The 26,202-nt window shown below is 34.0% G+C and overlaps 1 protein-coding gene across 3 annotated transcripts in view; it reads right to left on the bottom strand.

Annotated features, from left to right (window-relative positions):
* Positions 1 to 1,068: 1,068 nt before the first annotated feature.
* The window catches only part of LOC143922771 (arylphorin-like), a 39,435-nt gene continuing 14,301 nt past the window's right edge, over positions 1,069 to 26,202 (bottom strand). For 2 of the 3 annotated variants that reach the window (XR_013261648.1, XR_013261649.1), the window contains 3 exons: positions 3,596 to 3,726; positions 2,690 to 3,523; positions 1,069 to 1,382 (listed from right to left, as the gene is read on the bottom strand). Coding sequence is in view for 1 of the 3 variants with exons in the window: in XM_077446108.1 (XP_077302234.1) it covers positions 3,002 to 3,523; positions 3,596 to 3,726 (653 nt within the window). In the remaining 2 variants the exon portion in view is untranslated. Of the gene's footprint in view, positions 1,383 to 1,976; positions 3,524 to 3,595; positions 3,727 to 26,202 lie in introns of those variants that run through there. The other variant, XM_077446108.1, reaches the window with a different exon arrangement.

The following is a 26,202-nucleotide window of genomic DNA, read 5'->3' as shown; positions in this document are numbered from 1 at the left end:
ACTCTCGGGGGTTCGTGAGGACTGCCAGGGGGTCCCTGACAGGAAGAAAAATAAATTACCACTTACACGAAAACCATGTGAAACGTATAAGAGGTTAGTAAAAAATGGGGGTCCCCGAGATGTAAATGGGTATCCACGGACCGGAATCAATGGAATCAAATTTAATAAAAATAATGCGGGTTTTAATACACAGTACAAGAAGAATTGATTGGATTAAGCACAAACAAAGAACTTAAGGTACAGTTTAGAGAGGGTTACCAGCATTTCTGGCTGCAGAAAGATATCCTTGTTGCTTATCCTGTATTGTGGGCTATCGCAATATTTCTCTATATAGCGTTGGTGGCCGCACATGAGAACCACTGATCTAGTCACATATCTGCACTCAGATTGACTGAAATTTGATACAAAAACATTTTTTCGGGTTTCAAAGTATTTTTGCACACTCCACTTCTCCGGAGGTTTTTCCTTAGTCTGCAAATCGTACGACTCGTTGATCAATGCAAAACTCCTTAATGGAAAATCGGTTGATGTAGTATTTTTGTAAATAAACACTCCAGAGATGATTTCACGAGTACCGAAGCAAAGCATCCAAGACAGTCAGGTCAGAACAAAATTATTGGCGATTATATCGCAAACTCCTTCATCTGGAAAACACATTTATAAATTTTGTTAAAAATGTTTTTAATGTATTATGGTTAGGGTTGCCACCTCAGACCCAAGTCTCACCCGGTGATAGTGACAAAAATAATATTTATTTATATTTATGTACATATACCTTATTCGCTCAGTAATACATTTTTGTACACAAGATATCGCCAAACATTTCACACATAGACTTTCGGCCTGTGGGCCGTTCGTTGGCTTGGTGCGTACGCACCATCAGAGCCAGTCGATACCAAACTTCCGTTAGCAAAAGATTTCGGCCCCGTCCACTGTCGGTATCGATTGGTCATTGCCAGTGACAAAAAACGTAAAGGAGGTAAGTAAAAAGGGCCGCGTACTCACTTCACTACTACGCACATACTAAATCATTTTGACATTATCCATGAGTATTTTTTTTTTGTTGTTGATTCATAAGGATATCTTTGTGGAATACAATAAATTTAAGATAGATGCTATTACTATTTAACAAATGGTTGAAAAAACAAGAATTTTGGCGTTGAGATGTACTCCATATCGGTACGGGAGGGTTAAAAGGGTAAATAAAAAGTTGGAATGTTTTATCTTTTTAATTTATACCAGGAAATAAATAGGCTTCATATGCAGGTGTAGAAATCGATTTTTCATTATTTCGTCAGCAACAAAGTACATATCCGTATGGTAAAAAAAACCCGATCAATTAAGCTCTCACTTGTGCTTGCCAACCACAGAACTCAAGCTCTCTAAAAGTTAATACAAAGATGTAGATTTATATGTATATGTAATACTTTATATTGCATACAAAAATACGTACACGCGAGAAAAAACAATTTTATAAAAGTTTTTTTGATAAATCAATAAAAAATAATTTAATTAATTAAAAATTTTTATAATACAATAAATGACTATTTATGTATTATCGAGACATCTATAGAGTAAAAATATGTTTATAAGTTTTGGTTAAAACCTTTGCTAAATTGGAGTATTAAATTTCAAAACATTAAAAAAATTAAATGATTAATTTATCTAGTTAAATGTTTTGAAATGTAAAACTCTAATTTAGTAAAGATTTCAACCAAAATATAAAGTACGTTGGTACATATACAATTTGATAAATATATTTTTCAACTACAGATGTCTCAATAATACATAAATAATTGTTAATTATATTATAAAAACCAGGGAGCTGAACCGAAACCGAACCGAAAACAAAAACCGAAACCGAACCGATATTTTTTTGCGGTTCGTTTTTTCAGTTCGGTAAAATTTATATACACTTTGGGAATGATAGAATTAATGGACAAACATACAGGAATACAAATTTAAAATATGTTTTTGAAACATTTAGAAAAATATAATATCGATATCATACAAATCTACTCTGTCAAAACAGACAATGGACCTGATTTCTTCCATTGAAAACTGTTCTCTCCCTCATCTCATCGGAATAAAATGTGTGGCACATACTTTACAATTAACAATCAAAGATTCTATTAACGATTCCGATTTAAATACAATTATATGTGATGCTCGCGACTTGGTTAAAAAGTTAAGAATCCGTTGTCTTATAATGAAATTCAACGAAAATGCAATAGACTGTATTAATAGATGGAATAATACATTTGATATGTTAAACTCTTTATTGTAATGTAAAGAATTTTATTCAAAAATAGTTTAAATCAATACGGAGTACTATTTCTTAGAATAAATGTAAATAGATCAAAATTAATGTCATCATTGATACATTACGGCCATTAAAAGAATCCACAATAAAATTGCAAACCGAGCAAATGACGTTGAGTGATTTTTACGAGATTTGGATTCCATCAAAATTGAAACTACAAAACTTGAAAATATTTATTACACCCATACTTCTGGAATAAAAAAAACTAGTAGATTATTTCTAAACTGTTGTCGCACTTTTGTTCCTAAAAGCACGGCCCAATGTAAAGTTGGTAAGCCTAGAGAATGTCAAATAAGTTTATACTTATTTGACATTCTCTAGGCTTACCATCACTTATTTGACATTCACCAGATTCTAAATATTCACCAAAGTCACGAATCCTTGGGTAACGGCATCACGGATGCGTCTTTCATAATCTTCGACTTCCTGGACGAGGTACTGGTTGTTATCGGTGTTGACGTAGTAGTTCTCTTGCCTCCTTGGGAAGGGATATCCGTTGGGGTATCTCATGTTGGGGTTGTACTGAGTCTTGACTGGGTACTTCCAGTTGAATGAAGGGATTTCTCCCAATCCGTTGGACAATCTTTCCAAGTAGTAACGAACCAAAAGTTGTTGGTGAGTGAAGTAGTACAGGTCACCGCATCTATCCTTGTTCAATCCGAATCGTTCGCCTCCTAGCTAGAATGGGTAGTCAGCATGGAAGTAGAAGTAGTACGAGTTCAATCCGATGTCGTTGGTGAAGTAAGATACTTTTCGTTCTTGATCATAGAAGTCATAACCTTGGGTGTAGTTGTCGTAGAATGTGTAGGTGTTGTCTTCGAATTGGATACCATAAAACTCGGCGAGTTTAGGATCTTGAACGTATCCTTGTTGTTTGATGTAATTGGCCTTTGCGAGGACATCGCTGCTGACGAAGTAGAAGGGGTAAATTTCATAAGCTGCTGGCAAGACGAATCCGTGGCAATCCTCACGGTGGAGAACGGCTACTGTGAAGGAATAGACAAAGACTCCGTGGTTCATGAATTCGCGGGCCCAGCAAGCGGTCTTGTAGAAGGTTTCGAAATCCTTAGCATAGTAGAAGACATTGAATAGAGCAACAGCTTCATCCCTATGTTTGTCGAAAGTCAGACAGAAGAGCTTGAACTTGGTAACGAATCCACGCTTGTAGAATTTCACGAATTCCTTAGCGGCCTTAACGTTCTGAAAGTAAATTATATAATTAATAAATATTGAAAAGTTAATATATTTGAAATATTAATTCAATTAATGTACGGTGTATTGATCGATGTGGTCTTCGATGGAATACTCCTTGGCGATTTTGACGTATTCATCGCCGAATTCTTGGTTGACATGGTTCAACAGGTCGAAGATTTTTTGTCGCTTCAAAAGAAAATCTTTGTCGGCTGAAAAAATAATAAAATTTTAATATTATAAGTTGTTATTGTTGATTATTTTTTCAATTTCATAATCAGCAGAAATAGCATGATAAGAATCCTAACCGTTGTGTTGGGGTTACTTTCGATAACCTCACTAAAACAACACCTTTTGATATCTTTCAAGTCCGAGTTTGTATGAGTTCATTTATCTCGAGCTAAAGGTTGACATTTGAAAAATTATTTTATGTAATATATGTAAATATGAGCCGTTATATTTGAAAGTTTTCTTCATTTCGAGAAATATCTCACAAAATATTAAATATAATGTTTTGCGTTTAACAATGTGTCCTGTAATACATTTATTCTGCTTTTCCGAGATTCTAGACATATCGAATTACAACTTATATAATTTATTATTACTAGAGACACGTATTTTGGGCATTTTGTTATTAATGCCTAATTGTTGCTAAAATTCGGAATAGATGCTAAAAGATGCTAAATTCGTAAAATATGCGAATAGATGCGAAAATAACAAAACAAAAGTGAAATTTGCATAAGATTTATAAAATTAATAGACAATTTATAAGGGTCTTATGTGAAGAAATTGAGGGGTTAAAACAGAGCTTGGAGTTTACCATAGACGGTGTTTTGCCTGTCAAAACCAAGCAACTGCTTTTGTCTACTACTGTAAACAAAAGAAGACAGTTGGAGCTGTGTATCCAAAAGGCTGCTCAAAACAGCGTCTAAAAACTAGACTCGCACTCAAGACTAAATGAGACAAATCTATTCCTCCAACCTTTGAGAAATAGGCCGGTTCAGAATTTTGAAATGTATGGAGGACCTGGATAAACAAAATCTTATTGGAATCCAATTCAAACAAACTTGAATACATTTTTTAAAACATAAAAGAGGTAAATTTATTTCTTGCATATTTGTATATAGTGTACACACGGATTTTATACCTAAATTATGCACACATGTTTATGTACATATGTATGTGTTGTTATTATGTACAAATTCGAAAATAAAAAGGTTGGTAGCTATTAAAAAATCATTAAAATTAAAACATTTATTTATTTAATTATTTTTACATACAGGTGTATATGTATATACCGTATCACAAAATCTATGAACGAGTTGTCGTGTAACCGTGTATATGTATGTATATACCGTATCACAACATAAGGTCCAATGATATAAGATCCAACGACAAAGGTACCACGAAAAAAGATCCTCCCGATAGAATGTCCACCAGATAAGTGATCCAGACGATAAAAAACCCAGATGATAAAACGTCCGACCGAAAATCGTCCAACCGGTTAAAGGTCCAGCCACAAAAAGTCCGAAAACAAAATATAAAAAAGTAATAATGGTTGATAAAACGCTCCATATTTATAATAAATCGGATATCGAGTCAATTTGACTCGATATTCGATTGAATACTCGGTGAATACTCGATACTCGATTGAATATTTGGTGAGTGAATCGAATTTGGAATCAGGTGTGGTCAACCGGGTTTAAATTGTTTTTATTATTTTCCGAATATAATAATAATGTTATTCAGTTCCTCAATTGCGTCCAACATCAATTAGACCTATGTAAGTATCATCACCACTTGCGACCTAAAATGGTCCTCTCATATTTATCAAATTGTCAACAAATGTTATTCATATTCTGTATGTTATAAAGCGTGTATTCAATTTTCTGAACGTAACTATTTTATCAAAAATATATAAAACTTTCATCAGACCTGATTGTGAAGGAATTTGAATTAGTTTTTAAAAATCAGGCCAATTTTTTCCTTCGGCCGGATGAAAATTGAGGGATTGGATCAATTTTTTCAATCGAAAGATTGGGGGAAAATTGGATCAATTTTTTCCATGGACCGGTAGGTTGGTGACCACTGCATTAGGGTATTTCTTAAAATCGTTATGTAACTTTAATATAATTTTAAAAGGTTTTTATGCATATTTTTTTCCACCATGAAACAATCTTTACTCTTGAGTTTTGTGGTTTTTAATTAATAAGGAACTTATTTCTCTATTATTTTATTATGAGTATCTATGTAGCTATATATTTGTATACTTGTAGTAGCGAGAATATCTGAAATTCGAATACATATAATAAATCTTTCGATCTCAGAAACAATCGTACGACTCCAATCGAATAATTTTGAGATAACATCTGTAATATTAATTTGTATCAAGTTCAATACTTACCTACATATCTATACATATGTAAAGACTAATATATGTATAGATATGCACTTATAACTATTTATGTACATATGTATGTTAGTGGAATCCGAAGCTGAAGAATGATGCATGGAGCTTAATAATGATAATTGATGTCATCCACGAAATGTAAGTGAGAGTGATCGGCTTCGCCTGGGTTAGTATTTTTTTTTACTTTCAACACCATTTCTTGTGATATACTTACTGTGTTCGCGTAGTTCTTAATATGCTCAACATTCGCCCAAATGGACTATTTTCTTTCATCTAATATATGTATATTATATACTGCAGGGAATGAAACTCCAACCAGCATATCGATATATGTATGTACATATGTACTATTTGAATGTGCAGTACGTCTAAATACATTACCTAGGTAGATGAAATTGGAAGTGTGTTTGTGTTTTTCTTATGTAGACGCAGGAACAGTTTGTAAAAAGGCGATACAATTACATACATTTAATATTTCATCATTTGTATGAAGGTATATTCAGGCAACGCACAGTGTGGCCGTGTGTAGATCTGCCTGGACATTCACGACTTTAATATTTTCCGAAAAACTATTAAAATATCATCGTTATATATTGACGAGTATTGTACTTTGATGAACTATTAATAAAATTTTATTTATTCGTGTCAAAATCCGTCACACTTGATCAAACTTGTGACTCGTGTTATGCAACTATATAGATTTGTATTTGTAATAAATATACATATGTATGTACTAAAAGATAGATTTGGACTTTCAGGTTGGAGGTCACTTGGGATATAATTAAAAGCTTTATTGATAAATTTTTGATCAAGTAGTACTCAAAAAAGTAGCTTGTAATATATTTAATCAAAATTTTACCAAAAATATAATTGCTTTTTTGATTGGAATATCCACCCCTGAGTTTCTACTCGATTTTAATTAGATATTTATCTATAGATCTATGCCCAGTAAATACGAATCTGGTAATAAAAAGTGTTGATTGGCTCGAGATTCGGAGATACAAACATACATATATGTATGTGTTTTTTAAATCGCGCGATTTTTCTTTATCTTGGTGTTGTTCGGTCGATTTCTCAAAATCTGTTAATTTCCTTTTCAAAATGAATATCAGAATTTATAGTCGAGTATTTTATCTTTACTTTTCAGTTTTCAAATCTCTCTAAGTAGTCGTCCATTTTAAATCAAAAGTCAAAATTACGTATTTTCACTTGGGATTTTTTCCCACTTTTAATACTATATTATATTGATAATTTTCTATTGAAACATTTTTATTAGGATAGTGTTCTGGCCAAATTATTTTTTGTTTTCGTTTAAAATGGTTAATTGGATGTGTGCTGAATTTTAAATCTGTAAATTTACGAGCAAAAAATTCGTATTAGTAGAGCACGGATTTGTGCACGGATTAGAGCACGGATTTGTGCACGGATTAGAGCACGGAGTTGTGCAAACGGCCACACATTGCGACACCAAGCTTATAAGGTAAAATAAAATCCATAATATATTTTTTTGTAACTAATTTATTACCCACATATCCAAAATCTCACAGTGAAAATTCATACGCATACATACATAGATACATTAAATATATTAAAATCTTATTATCTATTTTATTTCTACATGTTTACCATATGTGCCATGATAAGTTGCCACAAAGCGATACCTATGGCCAAACCTTATACATACATATGTAAGTACTAAGTAATTCTAAACACATAACAATATATGGGCAAAGTTGTACTTAACAAATTCTACAATACATGTATGTAGGTGAGCATATTTAACAACCAAAAAATTCGATAGCTACGAATTTACAGGAAACAGAGGATATCGATTTTTATCGGATACAAAATATTAAATGAAATGAAAATGGAAAATTGTATGTACATAAGTCTGTAAGTCATATTTCTCAATTCCGGCCGGGAATTGAACCCATGACCTCTCTATTGGTTACCAACACTATGGTTAACTTACAAACATACTCCAGACAATACAATTTATCATCAGCATTTCACATTTGTATTGAACATATAGGAAAAATATTAACAAACTGTATAGCAGTACATTGGTATTCACTGATTAAAATAAATTTACTTATGTAAAGAAGCACGAAGATTAAATTAATAAAATTAATTGGTGACATTATTTTTATGAAAATCAATGTGAGCAAAATACTAAAACAAATGCGTACAATTATATATATGTACCTACGTATGGAAAGTTACATGTTTTTATTAAATTTTTGATAAATCGAATAGACAGCGAACCGCGCAAATTTTTTACAACCAAATTTTAGTGTATCTTTAAAAACTAATTCAATTATATAGGACCAAAAGGCTCAACTTCTGATATAACAGATTGGTGATATATCATGCAATATTATTATACATATGTATATGTATATCATGCAATACATGTTGGAAAATGAGAATTCTGCAATCGAGAAATGCATTCATTGATCACATTTGATGTAACCGAAACTGCAACATTCGCAAATATGGCGATATATCTACTTTTCAACTAAAAAGAAGACAGGGAGACGTGTGCACATATACTCGTTACACTTTGCCCATTTTCAAGAGGAGAACAAGACAACGTCGACTTCATAACTCTGGAAAACTCCAGTATCCAGAGCAATTGGTATGTCGTGATATCACCTGCATCGGATGTTTATTAAGTCATGAAAACAGATGATGTCGAAACAACTCGCAGTATTGTTTTACACGAATGAGGACGACACGTATCCATTAAACTGAGAAGGAGAGTACGTTTCAAGTATAAAGATTGAAAATTGTCCGTTTTGTGGACGATTTATTCAATTTTGATCCATCTTGTAATGAAAAACCCGAAGAAATGTAAACAGCTAACGTTTCTCTGGCTTGTTTCAATAATGGATCACTTTGAAATATTTGGAATCTATGGAATTTCACAGATCACGATTTGATCAAGCTTGTACGCATATTTCAACAAGCGAGGAGACAGAGACACGAGTGCACGTAAACCCGTTACACTTTGCTCCATTTTTAAGGACATTGCATATCCAATCGTATCAAAAGAGAAAAAGAAAGTGACCTTTAAGGATTGGCTGATTGCCCTTGTAGTAAATATCACAACAATAGGGCTACAGAATCTACTTTTAGCAGAAGAGATTCATTGTTATGTCGATAATTGTCCGATTTGAACGTTCGACGATGACGTTTGTTTTCGTCAGATTATTTTTGTAGTTGCATACGTATAATTCAACTACAACGCTTCGTTTACTTGATTGGACTTGTCTATCTATGTATCGATTTGGACTTATCTATCTTCGAAAAGTCGAAATTTAATTACAAAAACGGTGTACAAATACTGTCCCAAGTAAGCTTGAAGCCCAGACAGCTCCTTCGTTATGGAGGCTATATAGAGCGAAGCTTCCATCGACTAGATTCAAATATGTATTGAATCTATTGGAAACGTAAATAATATTCATGTGATAACATTATGCATAGACTCTTTGCATAGCCTCTTTGAAATGGAGGCACTCCTCGTCTTGGATATGTTTTTAGATAAACACACACTCCTAAGGGAATCTTCGCACAGAAAATTATCCACAACAAAACTGTGAAAAGCATTACAAGTGTGAAATCATTTACTCAAAAACCTATACTCGAGAAATATAAAAAATTGCATGCCGGGATAAAAGCACATAAATGTGAAATTTGTCTAAAATCATCTACTCGAATTATTTTTGTAGTTGCATAAGTATAATTCAACTACAACGCTTCGTTTACTTCATTGGACTTGTCTATCTATGTATCGATTTGGACTTATCTATCTTCGAAAAGTCGAAATTTAATTACAAAAACGGTGTACAAATACTGTCCCAAGTAAGCTTGAAGCCCAGACAGCTCCTTCGTTATGGAGGCTATATAGAGCGAAGCTTCCATCGACTAGATTCAAATATGTATTGAATCTATTGGAAACGTAAATAATATTCATGTGATAACATTATGCATAGACTCTTTGCATAGCCTCTTTGAAATGGAGGCACTCCTCGTCTTGGATATGTTTTTAGATAAACACACACTCCTAAGGGAATCTTCGCACAGAAAATTATCCACAACAAAACTGTGAAAAGCATTACAAGTGTGAAATCATTTACTCAAAAACCTATACTCGAGAAATATAAAAAATTGCATGCCGGGATAAAAGCACATAAATGTGAAATTTGTCTAAAATCATCTACTCGAATTATTTTTGTAGTTGCATAAGTATAATTCAACTACAACGCTTCGTTTACTTCATTGGACTTGTCTTTCTATGTATCGATTTGGACTTATCTATCATCGAAAAGTCGAAATTTAATTACAAAAATGGTGTACAAATACTGTCCCAAGTAAGCTTGAATAAAAAATTGCATGTTAAGATAAAAGCATACAAATGTGATCGGCCAGAGGTGCCGATCTTAGTGCTTTCATGTTATGTATTTTATCAAATCACATACATACATGTACACCCCATATTATTCATTTTATTACTAGCATCAAAACGAAAGACGCACTAAATTAATAGTAAATTGCATGTCACATTATAATTAAATGAGAACGACTATAAAGTTTCTAGAGGAGAACAAGACAACGTCGACTTGATAACTCTGGACAACTCCAGTATCCAGAGCAATTGGTATGTCGTGATATCACCTGCATCAGATGTTTATAAGTCATGAAAACAGATGATGTCGAAACAACTAGCAGTATTGTTTACACGAATGAGGACGACACGTATCCATTAAACTGAGAACGAGAGTACGTTTCAAGTTTAAAGATTGAAAATTGTCCGTTTTGTGGACGATTTATTCAATTTTGATTCATCTTGTAATGAAAAACCCGAAGAAATGTAAACAGCTAACGTTTCTCTGGCTTGTTTCAATAATGGATCACTTTGAAATATTTGGAATCTATGGAATTTCACAGATCACGATTTGATCAAGCTTGTACGCATATTTCAACAAGCGAGGAGACAGAGACACGAGTGCACGTAAACCCGTTACACTTTGCTCCATTTTTAAGGACATTGCATATCCAATCGTATCAAAAGAGAAAAAGAAAGTGACCTTTAAGGATTGGCTGATTGCCCTTGTAGTAAATATCACAACAATAGGGCTACAGAATCTACTTTTAGCAGAAGAGATTCATTGTTATGTCGATAATTGTCCGATTTGAACGTTCGACGATGACGTTTGTTTTCGTCAGATTATTTTTGTAGTTGCATACGTATAATTCAACTACAACGCTTCGTTTACTTGATTGGACTTGTCTATCTATGTATCGATTTGGACTTATCTATCTTCGAAAAGTCGAAATTTAATTACAAAAACGGTGTACAAATACTGTCCCAAGTAAGCTTGAAGCCCAGACAGCTCCTTCGTTATGGAGGCTATATAGAGCGAAGCTTCCATCGACTAGATTCAAATATGTATTGAATCTATTGGAAACGTAAATAATATTCATGTGATAACATTATGCATAGACTCTTTGCATAGCCTCTTTGAAATGGAGGCACTCCTCGTCTTGGATATGTTTTTAGATAAACGCACACTCCTAAGGGAATCTTCGCACAGAAAATTATCCACAACAAAACTGTGAAAAGCATTACAAGTGTGAAATCATTTACTCAAAAACCTTTACTCGAGAAATATAAAAAATTGCATGCCGGGATAAAAGCACATAAATGTGAAATTTGTCTAAAATCATCTACTCGAATTATTTTTGTAGTTGCATAAGTATAATTCAACTACAACGCTTCGTTTACTTCATTGGACTTGTCTTTCTATGTATCGATTTGGACTTATCTATCATCGAAAAGTCGAAATTTAATTACAAAAATGGTGTACAAATACTGTCCCAAGTAAGCTTGAATAAAAAATTGCATGTTAAGATAAAAGCATACAAATGTGATCGGCCAGAGGTGCCGATCTTAGTGCTTTCATGTTATGTATTTTATCAAATCACATACATACATGTACACCCCATATTATTCATTTTATTACTAGCATCAAAACGAAAGACGCACTAAATTAATAGTAAATTGCATGTCACATTATAATTAAATGAGAACGACTATAAAGTTTCTAGAGGAGAACAAGACAACGTCGACTTGATAACTCTGGACAACTCCAGTATCCAGAGCAATTGGTATGTCGTGATATCACCTGCATCAGATGTTTATAAGTCATGAAAACAGATGATGTCGAAACAACTAGCAGTATTGTTTACACGAATGAGGACGACACGTATCCATTAAACTGAGAACGAGAGTACGTTTCAAGTTTAAAGATTGAAAATTGTCCGTTTTGTGGACGATTTATTCAATTTTGATTCATCTTGTAATGAAAAACCCGAAGAAATGTAAACAGCTAACGTTTCTCTGGCTTGTTTCAATAATGGATCACTTTGAAATATTTGGAATCTATGGAATTTCACAGATCACGATTTGATCAAGCTTGTACGCATATTTCAACAAGCGAGGAGACAGAGACACGAGTGCACGTAAACCCGTTACACTTTGCTCCATTTTTAAGGACATTGCATATCCAATCGTATCAAAAGAGAAAAAGAAAGTGACCTTTAAGGATTGGCTGATTGCCCTTGTAGTAAATATCACAACAATAGGGCTACAGAATCTACTTTTAGCAGAAGAGATTCATTGTTATGTCGATAATTGTCCGATTTGAACGTTCGACGATGACGTTTGTTTTCGTCAGATTATTTTTGTAGTTGCATACGTATAATTCAACTACAACGCTTCGTTTACTTGATTGGACTTGTCTATCTATGTATCGATTTGGACTTATCTATCTTCGAAAAGTCGAAATTTAATTACAAAAACGGTGTACAAATACTGTCCCAAGTAAGCTTGAAGCCCAGACAGCTCCTTCGTTATGGAGGCTATATAGAGCGAAGCTTCCATCGACTAGATTCAAATATGTATTGAATCTATTGGAAACGTAAATAATATTCATGTGATAACATTATGCATAGACTCTTTGCATAGCCTCTTTGAAATGGAGGCACTCCTCGTCTTGGATATGTTTTTAGATAAACACACACTCCTAAGGGAATCTTCGCACAGAAAATTATCCACAACAAAACTGTGAAAAGCATTACAAGTGTGAAATCATTTACTCAAAAACCTATACTCGAGAAATATAAAAAATTGCATGCCGGGATAAAAGCACATAAATGTGAAATTTGTCTAAAATCATCTACTCGAATTATTTTTGTAGTTGCATAAGTATAATTCAACTACAACGCTTCGTTTACTTCATTGGACTTGTCTTTCTATGTATCGATTTGGACTTATCTATCATCGAAAAGTCGAAATTTAATTACAAAAATGGTGTACAAATACTGTCCCAAGTAAGCTTGAATAAAAAATTGCATGTTAAGATAAAAGCATACAAATGTGATCGGCCAGAGGTGCCGATCTTAGTGCTTTCATGTTATGTATTTTATCAAATCACATACATACATGTACACCCCATATTATTCATTTTATTACTAGCATCAAAACGAAAGACGCACTAAATTAATAGTAAATTGCATGTCACATTATAATTAAATGAGAACGACTATAAAGTTTCTAGAGGAGAACAAGACAACGTCGACTTGATAACTCTGGACAACTCCAGTATCCAGAGCAATTGGTATGTCGTGATATCACCTGCATCAGATGTTTATAAGTCATGAAAACAGATGATGTCGAAACAACTAGCAGTATTGTTTACACGAATGAGGACGACACGTATCCATTAAACTGAGAACGAGAGTACGTTTCAAGTTTAAAGATTGAAAATTGTCCGTTTTGTGGACGATTTATTCAATTTTGATTCATCTTGTAATGAAAAACCCGAAGAAATGTAAACAGCTAACGTTTCTCTGGCTTGTTTCAATAATGGATCACTTTGAAATATTTGGAATCTATGGAATTTCACAGATCACGATTTGATCAAGCTTGTACGCATATTTCAACAAGCGAGGAGACAGAGACACGAGTGCACGTAAACCCGTTACACTTTGCTCCATTTTTAAGGACATTGCATATCCAATCGTATCAAAAGAGAAAAAGAAAGTGACCTTTAAGGATTGGCTGATTGCCCTTGTAGTAAATATCACAACAATAGGGCTACAGAATCTACTTTTAGCAGAAGAGATTCATTGTTATGTCGATAATTGTCCGATTTGAACGTTCGACGATGACGTTTGTTTTCGTCAGATTATTTTTGTAGTTGCATACGTATAATTCAACTACAACGCTTCGTTTACTTGATTGGACTTGTCTATCTATGTATCGATTTGGACTTATCTATCTTCGAAAAGTCGAAATTTAATTACAAAAACGGTGTACAAATACTGTCCCAAGTAAGCTTGAAGCCCAGACAGCTCCTTCGTTATGGAGGCTATATAGAGCGAAGCTTCCATCGACTAGATTCAAATATGTATTGAATCTATTGGAAACGTAAATAATATTCATGTGATAACATTATGCATAGACTCTTTGCATAGCCTCTTTGAAATGGAGGCACTCCTCGTCTTGGATATGTTTTTAGATAAACACACACTCCTAAGGGAATCTTCGCACAGAAAATTATCCACAACAAAACTGTGAAAAGCATTACAAGTGTGAAATCATTTACTCAAAAACCTATACTCGAGAAATATAAAAAATTGCATGCCGGGATAAAAGCACATAAATGTGAAATTTGTCTAAAATCATCTACTCGAATTATTTTTGTAGTTGCATAAGTATAATTCAACTACAACGCTTCGTTTACTTCATTGGACTTGTCTTTCTATGTATCGATTTGGACTTATCTATCATCGAAAAGTCGAAATTTAATTACAAAAATGGTGTACAAATACTGTCCCAAGTAAGCTTGAATAAAAAATTGCATGTTAAGATAAAAGCATACAAATGTGATCGGCCAGAGGTGCCGATCTTAGTGCTTTCATGTTATGTATTTTATCAAATCACATACATACATGTACACCCCATATTATTCATTTTATTACTAGCATCAAAACGAAAGACGCACTAAATTAATAGTAAATTGCATGTCACATTATAATTAAATGAGAACGACTATAAAGTTTCTAGAGGAGAACAAGACAACGTCGACTTGATAACTCTGGACAACTCCAGTATCCAGAGCAATTGGTATGTCGTGATATCACCTGCATCAGATGTTTATAAGTCATGAAAACAGATGATGTCGAAACAACTAGCAGTATTGTTTACACGAATGAGGACGACACGTATCCATTAAACTGAGAACGAGAGTACGTTTCAAGTTTAAAGATTGAAAATTGTCCGTTTTGTGGACGATTTATTCAATTTTGATTCATCTTGTAATGAAAAACCCGAAGAAATGTAAACAGCTAACGTTTCTCTGGCTTGTTTCAATAATGGATCACTTTGAAATATTTGGAATCTATGGAATTTCACAGATCACGATTTGATCAAGCTTGTACGCATATTTCAACAAGCGAGGAGACAGAGACACGAGTGCACGTAAACCCGTTACACTTTGCTCCATTTTTAAGGACATTGCATATCCAATCGTATCAAAAGAGAAAAAGAAAGTGACCTTTAAGGATTGGCTGATTGCCCTTGTAGTAAATATCACAACAATAGGGCTACAGAATCTACTTTTAGCAGAAGAGATTCATTGTTATGTCGATAATTGTCCGATTTGAACGTTCGACGATGACGTTTGTTTTCGTCAGATTATTTTTGTAGTTGCATACGTATAATTCAACTACAACGCTTCGTTTACTTGATTGGACTTGTCTATCTATGTATCGATTTGGACTTATCTATCTTCGAAAAGTCGAAATTTAATTACAAAAACGGTGTACAAATACTGTCCCAAGTAAGCTTGAAGCCCAGACAGCTCCTTCGTTATGGAGGCTATATAGAGCGAAGCTTCCATCGACTAGATTCAAATATGTATTGAATCTATTGGAAACGTAAATAATATTCATGTGATAACATTATGCATAGACTCTTTGCATAGCCTCTTTGAAATGGAGGCACTCCTCGTCTTGGATATGTTTTTAGATAAACGCACACTCCTAAGGGAATCTTCGCACAGAAAATTATCCACAACAAAACTGTGAAAAGCATTACAAGTGTGAAATCATTTACTCAAAAACCTTTACTCGAGAAATATAAAAAATTGCATGCCGGGATAAAAGCACATAAATGTGAAATTTGTCTAAAATCATCTACTCGAATTATTTTTGTAGTTGCATAAGTATAATTCAACTACAACGCTTCGTTTACTTCATTGGACTTGTCTTTCTATGTATCGATTTGGACTTATCTATCATCGAAAAGTCGAAATTTAATTACAAAAATGGTGTACAAATACTGTCCCAAGTAAGCTTGAATAAAAAATTGCATGTTAAGATAAAAGCATACAAATGTGATCGGCCAGAGGTGCCGATCTTAGTGCTTTCATGTTATGTATTTTATCAAATCACATACATACATGTACACCCCATATTATTCATTTTATTACTAGCATCAAAACGAAAGACGCACTAAATTAATAGTAAATTGCATGTCACATTATAATTAAATGAGAACGACTATAAAGTTTCTAGAGGAGAACAAGACAACGTCGACTTGATAACTCTGGACAACTCCAGTATCCAGAGCAATTGGTATGTCGTGATATCACCTGCATCAGATGTTTATAAGTCATGAAAACAGATGATGTCGAAACAACTAGCAGTATTGTTTACACGAATGAGGACGACACGTATCCATTAAACTGAGAACGAGAGTACGTTTCAAGTTTAAAGATTGAAAATTGTCCGTTTTGTGGACGATTTATTCAATTTTGATTCATCTTGTAATGAAAAACCCGAAGAAATGTAAACAGCTAACGTTTCTCTGGCTTGTTTCAATAATGGATCACTTTGAAATATTTGGAATCTATGGAATTTCACAGATCACGATTTGATCAAGCTTGTACGCATATTTCAACAAGCGAGGAGACAGAGACACGAGTGCACGTAAACCCGTTACACTTTGCTCCATTTTTAAGGACATTGCATATCCAATCGTATCAAAAGAGAAAAAGAAAGTGACCTTTAAGGATTGGCTGATTGCCCTTGTAGTAAATATCACAACAATAGGGCTACAGAATCTACTTTTAGCAGAAGAGATTCATTGTTATGTCGATAATTGTCCGATTTGAACGTTCGACGATGACGTTTGTTTTCGTCAGATTATTTTTGTAGTTGCATACGTATAATTCAACTACAACGCTTCGTTTACTTGATTGGACTTGTCTATCTATGTATCGATTTGGACTTATCTATCTTCGAAAAGTCGAAATTTAATTACAAAAACGGTGTACAAATACTGTCCCAAGTAAGCTTGAAGCCCAGACAGCTCCTTCGTTATGGAGGCTATATAGAGCGAAGCTTCCATCGACTAGATTCAAATATGTATTGAATCTATTGGAAACGTAAATAATATTCATGTGATAACATTATGCATAGACTCTTTGCATAGCCTCTTTGAAATGGAGGCACTCCTCGTCTTGGATATGTTTTTAGATAAACGCACACTCCTAAGGGAATCTTCGCACAGAAAATTATCCACAACAAAACTGTGAAAAGCATTACAAGTGTGAAATCATTTACTCAAAAACCTTTACTCGAGAAATATAAAAAATTGCATGCCGGGATAAAAGCACATAAATGTGAAATTTGTCTAAAATCATCTACTCGAATTATTTTTGTAGTTGCATAAGTATAATTCAACTACAACGCTTCGTTTACTTCATTGGACTTGTCTTTCTATGTATCGATTTGGACTTATCTATCATCGAAAAGTCGAAATTTAATTACAAAAATGGTGTACAAATACTGTCCCAAGTAAGCTTGAATAAAAAATTGCATGTTAAGATAAAAGCATACAAATGTGATCGGCCAGAGGTGCCGATCTTAGTGCTTTCATGTTATGTATTTTATCAAATCACATACATACATGTACACCCCATATTATTCATTTTATTACTAGCATCAAAACGAAAGACGCACTAAATTAATAGTAAATTGCATGTCACATTATAATTAAATGAGAACGACTATAAAGTTTCTAGAGGAGAACAAGACAACGTCGACTTGATAACTCTGGACAACTCCAGTATCCAGAGCAATTGGTATGTCGTGATATCACCTGCATCAGATGTTTATAAGTCATGAAAACAGATGATGTCGAAACAACTAGCAGTATTGTTTACACGAATGAGGACGACACGTATCCATTAAACTGAGAACGAGAGTACGTTTCAAGTTTAAAGATTGAAAATTGTCCGTTTTGTGGACGATTTATTCAATTTTGATTCATCTTGTAATGAAAAACCCGAAGAAATGTAAACAGCTAACGTTTCTCTGGCTTGTTTCAATAATGGATCACTTTGAAATATTTGGAATCTATGGAATTTCACAGATCACGATTTGATCAAGCTTGTACGCATATTTCAACAAGCGAGGAGACAGAGACACGAGTGCACGTAAACCCGTTACACTTTGCTCCATTTTTAAGGACATTGCATATCCAATCGTATCAAAAGAGAAAAAGAAAGTGACCTTTAAGGATTGGCTGATTGCCCTTGTAGTAAATATCACAACAATAGGGCTACAGAATCTACTTTTAGCAGAAGAGATTCATTGTTATGTCGATAATTGTCCGATTTGAACGTTCGACGATGACGTTTGTTTTCGTCAGATTATTTTTGTAGTTGCATACGTATAATTCAACTACAACGCTTCGTTTACTTGATTGGACTTGTCTATCTATGTATCGATTTGGACTTATCTATCTTCGAAAAGTCGAAATTTAATTACAAAAACGGTGTACAAATACTGTCCCAAGTAAGCTTGAAGCCCAGACAGCTCCTTCGTTATGGAGGCTATATAGAGCGAAGCTTCCATCGACTAGATTCAAATATGTATTGAATCTATTGGAAACGTAAATAATATTCATGTGATAACATTATGCATAGACTCTTTGCATAGCCTCTTTGAAATGGAGGCACTCCTCGTCTTGGATATGTTTTTAGATAAACACACACTCCTAAGGGAATCTTCGCACAGAAAATTATCCACAACAAAACTGTGAAAAGCATTACAAGTGTGAAATCATTTACTCAAAAACCTATACTCGAGAAATATAAAAAATTGCATGCCGGGATAAAAGCACATAAATGTGAAATTTGTCTAAAATCATCTACTCGAATTATTTTTGTAGTTGCATAAGTATAATTCAACTACAACGCTTCGTTTACTTCATTGGACTTGTCTTTCTATGTATCGATTTGGACTTATCTATCATCGAAAAGTCGAAATTTAATTACAAAAATGGTGTACAAATACTGTCCCAAGTAAGCTTGAATAAAAAATTGCATGTTAAGATAAAAGCATACAAATGTGATCGGCCAGAGGTGCCGATCTTAGTGCTTTCATGTTATGTATTTTATCAAATCACATACATACATGTACACCCCATATTATTCATTTTATTACTAGCATCAAAACGAAAGACGCACTAAATTAATAGTAAATTGCATGTCACATTATAATTAAATGAGAACGACTATAAAGTTTCTAGAGGAGAACAAGACAACGTCGACTTGATAACTCTGGACAACTCCAGTATCCAGAGCAATTGGTATGTCGTGATATCACCTGCATCAGATGTTTATAAGTCATGAAAACAGATGATGTCGAAACAACTAGCAGTATTGTTTACACGAATGAGGACGACACGTATCCATTAAACTGAGAACGAGAGTACGTTTCAAGTTTAAAGATTGAAAATTGTCCGTTTTGTGGACGATTTATTCAATTTTGATTCATCTTGTAATGAAAAACCCGAAGAAATGTAAACAGCTAACGTTTCTCTGGCTTGTTTCAATAATGGATCACTTTGAAATATTTGGAATCTATGGAATTTCACAGATCACGATTTGATCAAGCTTGTACGCATATTTCAACAAGCGAGGAGACAGAGACACGAGTGCACGTAAACCCGTTACACTTTGCTCCATTTTTAAGGACATTGCATATCCAATCGTATCAAAAGAGAAAAAGAAAGTGACCTTTAAGGATTGGCTGATTGCCCTTGTAGTAAATATCACAACAATAGGGCTACAGAATCTACTTTTAGCAGAAGAGATTCATTGTTATGTCGATAATTGTCCGATTTGAACGTTCGACGATGACGTTTGTTTTCGTCAGATTATTTTTGTAGTTGCATACGTATAATTCAACTACAACGCTTCGTTTACTTGATTGGACTTGTCTATCTATGTATCGATTTGGACTTATCTATCTTCGAAAAGTCGAAATTTAATTACAAAAACGGTGTACAAATACTGTCCCAAGTAAGCTTGAAGCCCAGACAGCTCCTTCGTTATGGAGGCTATATAGAGCGAAGCTTCCATCGACTAGATTCAAATATGTATTGAATCTATTGGAAACGTAAATAATATTCATGTGATAACATTATGCATAGACTCTTTGCATAGCCTCTTTGAAATGGAGGCACTCCTCGTCTTGGATATGTTTTTAGATAAACACACACTCCTAAGGGAATCTTCGCACAGAAAATTATCCACAACAAAACTGTGAAAAGCATTACAAGTGTGAAATCATTTACTCAAAAACCTATACTCGAGAAATATAAAAAATTGCATGCCGGGATAAAAGCACATAAATGTGAAATTTGTCTAAAATCATCTACTCGAATTATTTTTGTAGTTGCATAAGTATAATTCAACTACAACGCTTCGTTTACTTCATTGGACTTGTCTTTCTATGTATCGATTTGGACTTATCTATCATCGAAAAGTCGAAATTTAATTACAAAAATGGTGTACAAATACTGTCCCAAGTAAGCTTGAATAAAAAATTGCATGTTAAGATAAAAGCATACAAATGTGATCGGCCAGAGGTGCCGATCTTAGTGCTTTCATGTTATGTATTTTATCAAATCACATACATACATGTACACCCCATATTATTCATTTTATTACTAGCATCAAAACGAAAGACGCACTAAATTAATAGTAAATTGCATGTCACATTATAATTAAATGAGAACGACTATAAAGTTTCTAGAGGAGAACAAGACAACGTCGACTTGATAACTCTGGACAACTCCAGTATCCAGAGCAATTGGTATGTCGTGATATCACCTGCATCAGATGTTTATAAGTCATGAAAACAGATGATGTCGAAACAACTAGCAGTATTGTTTACACGAATGAGGACGACACGTATCCATTAAACTGAGAACGAGAGTACGTTTCAAGTTTAAAGATTGAAAATTGTCCGTTTTGTGGACGATTTATTCAATTTTGATTCATCTTGTAATGAAAAACCCGAAGAAATGTAAACAGCTAACGTTTCTCTGGCTTGTTTCAATAATGGATCACTTTGAAATATTTGGAATCTATGGAATTTCACAGATCACGATTTGATCAAGCTTGTACGCATATTTCAACAAGCGAGGAGACAGAGACACGAGTGCACGTAAACCCGTTACACTTTGCTCCATTTTTAAGGACATTGCATATCCAATCGTATCAAAAGAGAAAAAGAAAGTGACCTTTAAGGATTGGCTGATTGCCCTTGTAGTAAATATCACAACAATAGGGCTACAGAATCTACTTTTAGCAGAAGAGATTCATTGTTATGTCGATAATTGTCCGATTTGAACGTTCGACGATGACGTTTGTTTTCGTCAGATTATTTTTGTAGTTGCATACGTATAATTCAACTACAACGCTTCGTTTACTTGATTGGACTTGTCTATCTATGTATCGATTTGGACTTATCTATCTTCGAAAAGTCGAAATTTAATTACAAAAACGGTGTACAAATACTGTCCCAAGTAAGCTTGAAGCCCAGACAGCTCCTTCGTTATGGAGGCTATATAGAGCGAAGCTTCCATCGACTAGATTCAAATATGTATTGAATCTATTGGAAACGTAAATAATATTCATGTGATAACATTATGCATAGACTCTTTGCATAGCCTCTTTGAAATGGAGGCACTCCTCGTCTTGGATATGTTTTTAGATAAACGCACACTCCTAAGGGAATCTTCGCACAGAAAATTATCCACAACAAAACTGTGAAAAGCATTACAAGTGTGAAATCATTTACTCAAAAACCTTTACTCGAGAAATATAAAAAATTGCATGCCGGGATAAAAGCACATAAATGTGAAATTTGTCTAAAATCATCTACTCGAATTATTTTTGTAGTTGCATAAGTATAATTCAACTACAACGCTTCGTTTACTTCATTGGACTTGTCTTTCTATGTATCGATTTGGACTTATCTATCATCGAAAAGTCGAAATTTAATTACAAAAATGGTGTACAAATACTGTCCCAAGTAAGCTTGAATAAAAAATTGCATGTTAAGATAAAAGCATACAAATGTGATCGGCCAGAGGTGCCGATCTTAGTGCTTTCATGTTATGTATTTTATCAAATCACATACATACATGTACACCCCATATTATTCATTTTATTACTAGCATCAAAACGAAAGACGCACTAAATTAATAGTAAATTGCATGTCACATTATAATTAAATGAGAACGACTATAAAGTTTCTAGAGGAGAACAAGACAACGTCGACTTGATAACTCTGGACAACTCCAGTATCCAGAGCAATTGGTATGTCGTGATATCACCTGCATCAGATGTTTATAAGTCATGAAAACAGATGATGTCGAAACAACTAGCAGTATTGTTTACACGAATGAGGACGACACGTATCCATTAAACTGAGAACGAGAGTACGTTTCAAGTTTAAAGATTGAAAATTGTCCGTTTTGTGGACGATTTATTCAATTTTGATTCATCTTGTAATGAAAAACCCGAAGAAATGTAAACAGCTAACGTTTCTCTGGCTTGTTTCAATAATGGATCACTTTGAAATATTTGGAATCTATGGAATTTCACAGATCACGATTTGATCAAGCTTGTACGCATATTTCAACAAGCGAGGAGACAGAGACACGAGTGCACGTAAACCCGTTACACTTTGCTCCATTTTTAAGGACATTGCATATCCAATCGTATCAAAAGAGAAAAAGAAAGTGACCTTTAAGGATTGGCTGATTGCCCTTGTAGTAAATATCACAACAATAGGGCTACAGAATCTACTTTTAGCAGAAGAGATTCATTGTTATGTCGATAATTGTCCGATTTGAACGTTCGACGATGACGTTTGTTTTCGTCAGATTATTTTTGTAGTTGCATACGTATAATTCAACTACAACGCTTCGTTTACTTGATTGGACTTGTCTATCTATGTATCGATTTGGACTTATCTATCTTCGAAAAGTCGAAATTTAATTACAAAAACGGTGTACAAATACTGTCCCAAGTAAGCTTGAAGCCCAGACAGCTCCTTCGTTATGGAGGCTATATAGAGCGAAGCTTCCATCGACTAGATTCAAATATGTATTGAATCTATTGGAAACGTAAATAATATTCATGTGATAACATTATGCATAGACTCTTTGCATAGCCTCTTTGAAATGGAGGCACTCCTCGTCTTGGATATGTTTTTAGATAAACACACACTCCTAAGGGAATCTTCGCACAGAAAATTATCCACAACAAAACTGTGAAAAGCATTACAAGTGTGAAATCATTTACTCAAAAACCTATACTCGAGAAATATAAAAAATTGCATGCCGGGATAAAAGCACATAAATGTGAAATTTGTCTAAAATCATCTACTCGAATTATTTTTGTAGTTGCATAAGTATAATTCAACTACAACGCTTCGTTTACTTCATTGGACTTGTCTTTCTATGTATCGATTTGGACTTATCTATCATCGAAAAGTCGAAATTTAATTACAAAAATGGTGTACAAATACTGTCCCAAGTAAGCTTGAATAAAAAATTGCATGTTAAGATAAAAGCATACAAATGTGATCGGCCAGAGGTGCCGATCTTAGTGCTTTCATGTTATGTATTTTATCAAATCACATACATACATGTACACCCCATATTATTCATTTTATTACTAGCATCAAAACGAAAGACGCACTAAATTAATAGTAAATTGCATGTCACATTATAATTAAATGAGAACGACTATAAAGTTTCTAGAGGAGAACAAGACAACGTCGACTTGATAACTCTGGACAACTCCAGTATCCAGAGCAATTGGTATGTCGTGATATCACCTGCATCAGATGTTTATAAGTCATGAAAACAGATGATGTCGAAACAACTAGCAGTATTGTTTACACGAATGAGGACGACACGTATCCATTAAACTGAGAACGAGAGTACGTTTCAAGTTTAAAGATTGAAAATTGTCCGTTTTGTGGACGATTTATTCAATTTTGATTCATCTTGTAATGAAAAACCCGAAGAAATGTAAACAGCTAACGTTTCTCTGGCTTGTTTCAATAATGGATCACTTTGAAATATTTGGAATCTATGGAATTTCACAGATCACGATTTGATCAAGCTTGTACGCATATTTCAACAAGCGAGGAGACAGAGACACGAGTGCACGTAAACCCGTTACACTTTGCTCCATTTTTAAGGACATTGCATATCCAATCGTATCAAAAGAGAAAAAGAAAGTGACCTTTAAGGATTGGCTGATTGCCCTTGTAGTAAATATCACAACAATAGGGCTACAGAATCTACTTTTAGCAGAAGAGATTCATTGTTATGTCGATAATTGTCCGATTTGAACGTTCGACGATGACGTTTGTTTTCGTCAGATTATTTTTGTAGTTGCATACGTATAATTCAACTACAACGCTTCGTTTACTTGATTGGACTTGTCTATCTATGTATCGATTTGGACTTATCTATCTTCGAAAAGTCGAAATTTAATTACAAAAACGGTGTACAAATACTGTCCCAAGTAAGCTTGAAGCCCAGACAGCTCCTTCGTTATGGAGGCTATATAGAGCGAAGCTTCCATCGACTAGATTCAAATATGTATTGAATCTATTGGAAACGTAAATAATATTCATGTGATAACATTATGCATAGACTCTTTGCATAGCCTCTTTGAAATGGAGGCACTCCTCGTCTTGGATATGTTTTTAGATAAACACACACTCCTAAGGGAATCTTCGCACAGAAAATTATCCACAACAAAACTGTGAAAAGCATTACAAGTGTGAAATCATTTACTCAAAAACCTATACTCGAGAAATATAAAAAATTGCATGCCGGGATAAAAGCACATAAATGTGAAATTTGTCTAAAATCATCTACTCGAATTATTTTTGTAGTTGCATAAGTATAATTCAACTACAACGCTTCGTTTACTTCATTGGACTTGTCTTTCTATGTATCGATTTGGACTTATCTATCATCGAAAAGTCGAAATTTAATTACAAAAATGGTGTACAAATACTGTCCCAAGTAAGCTTGAATAAAAAATTGCATGTTAAGATAAAAGCATACAAATGTGATCGGCCAGAGGTGCCGATCTTAGTGCTTTCATGTTATGTATTTTATCAAATCACATACATACATGTACACCCCATATTATTCATTTTATTACTAGCATCAAAACGAAAGACGCACTAAATTAATAGTAAATTGCATGTCACATTATAATTAAATGAGAACGACTATAAAGTTTCTAGAGGAGAACAAGACAACGTCGACTTGATAACTCTGGACAACTCCAGTATCCAGAGCAATTGGTATGTCGTGATATCACCTGCATCAGATGTTTATAAGTCATGAAAACAGATGATGTCGAAACAACTAGCAGTATTGTTTACACGAATGAGGACGACACGTATCCATTAAACTGAGAACGAGAGTACGTTTCAAGTTTAAAGATTGAAAATTGTCCGTTTTGTGGACGATTTATTCAATTTTGATTCATCTTGTAATGAAAAACCCGAAGAAATGTAAACAGCTAACGTTTCTCTGGCTTGTTTCAATAATGGATCACTTTGAAATATTTGGAATCTATGGAATTTCACAGATCACGATTTGATCAAGCTTGTACGCATATTTCAACAAGAGAGGAGACAGAGACACGTGTGCACGTAAACCCGTTACACTTTGCTCCATTTTTAAGGACATTGCATATCCAATCGTAACAAAAGAGAAAAAGAAAGTGACCTTTAAGGATTGGCTGATTGCCCTTGTAGTAAATATCACAACAATAGGGCTACAGAATCTACTTTTAGCAGAAGAGAT

Source organism: Arctopsyche grandis, chromosome 2, assembly GCF_051622035.1.
Source record: "Arctopsyche grandis isolate Sample6627 chromosome 2, ASM5162203v2, whole genome shotgun sequence".
Taxonomy (NCBI): Eukaryota; Metazoa; Arthropoda; class Insecta; order Trichoptera; family Hydropsychidae; genus Arctopsyche; species Arctopsyche grandis.
This window is presented reverse-complemented; position numbering and strand designations above follow the sequence as displayed.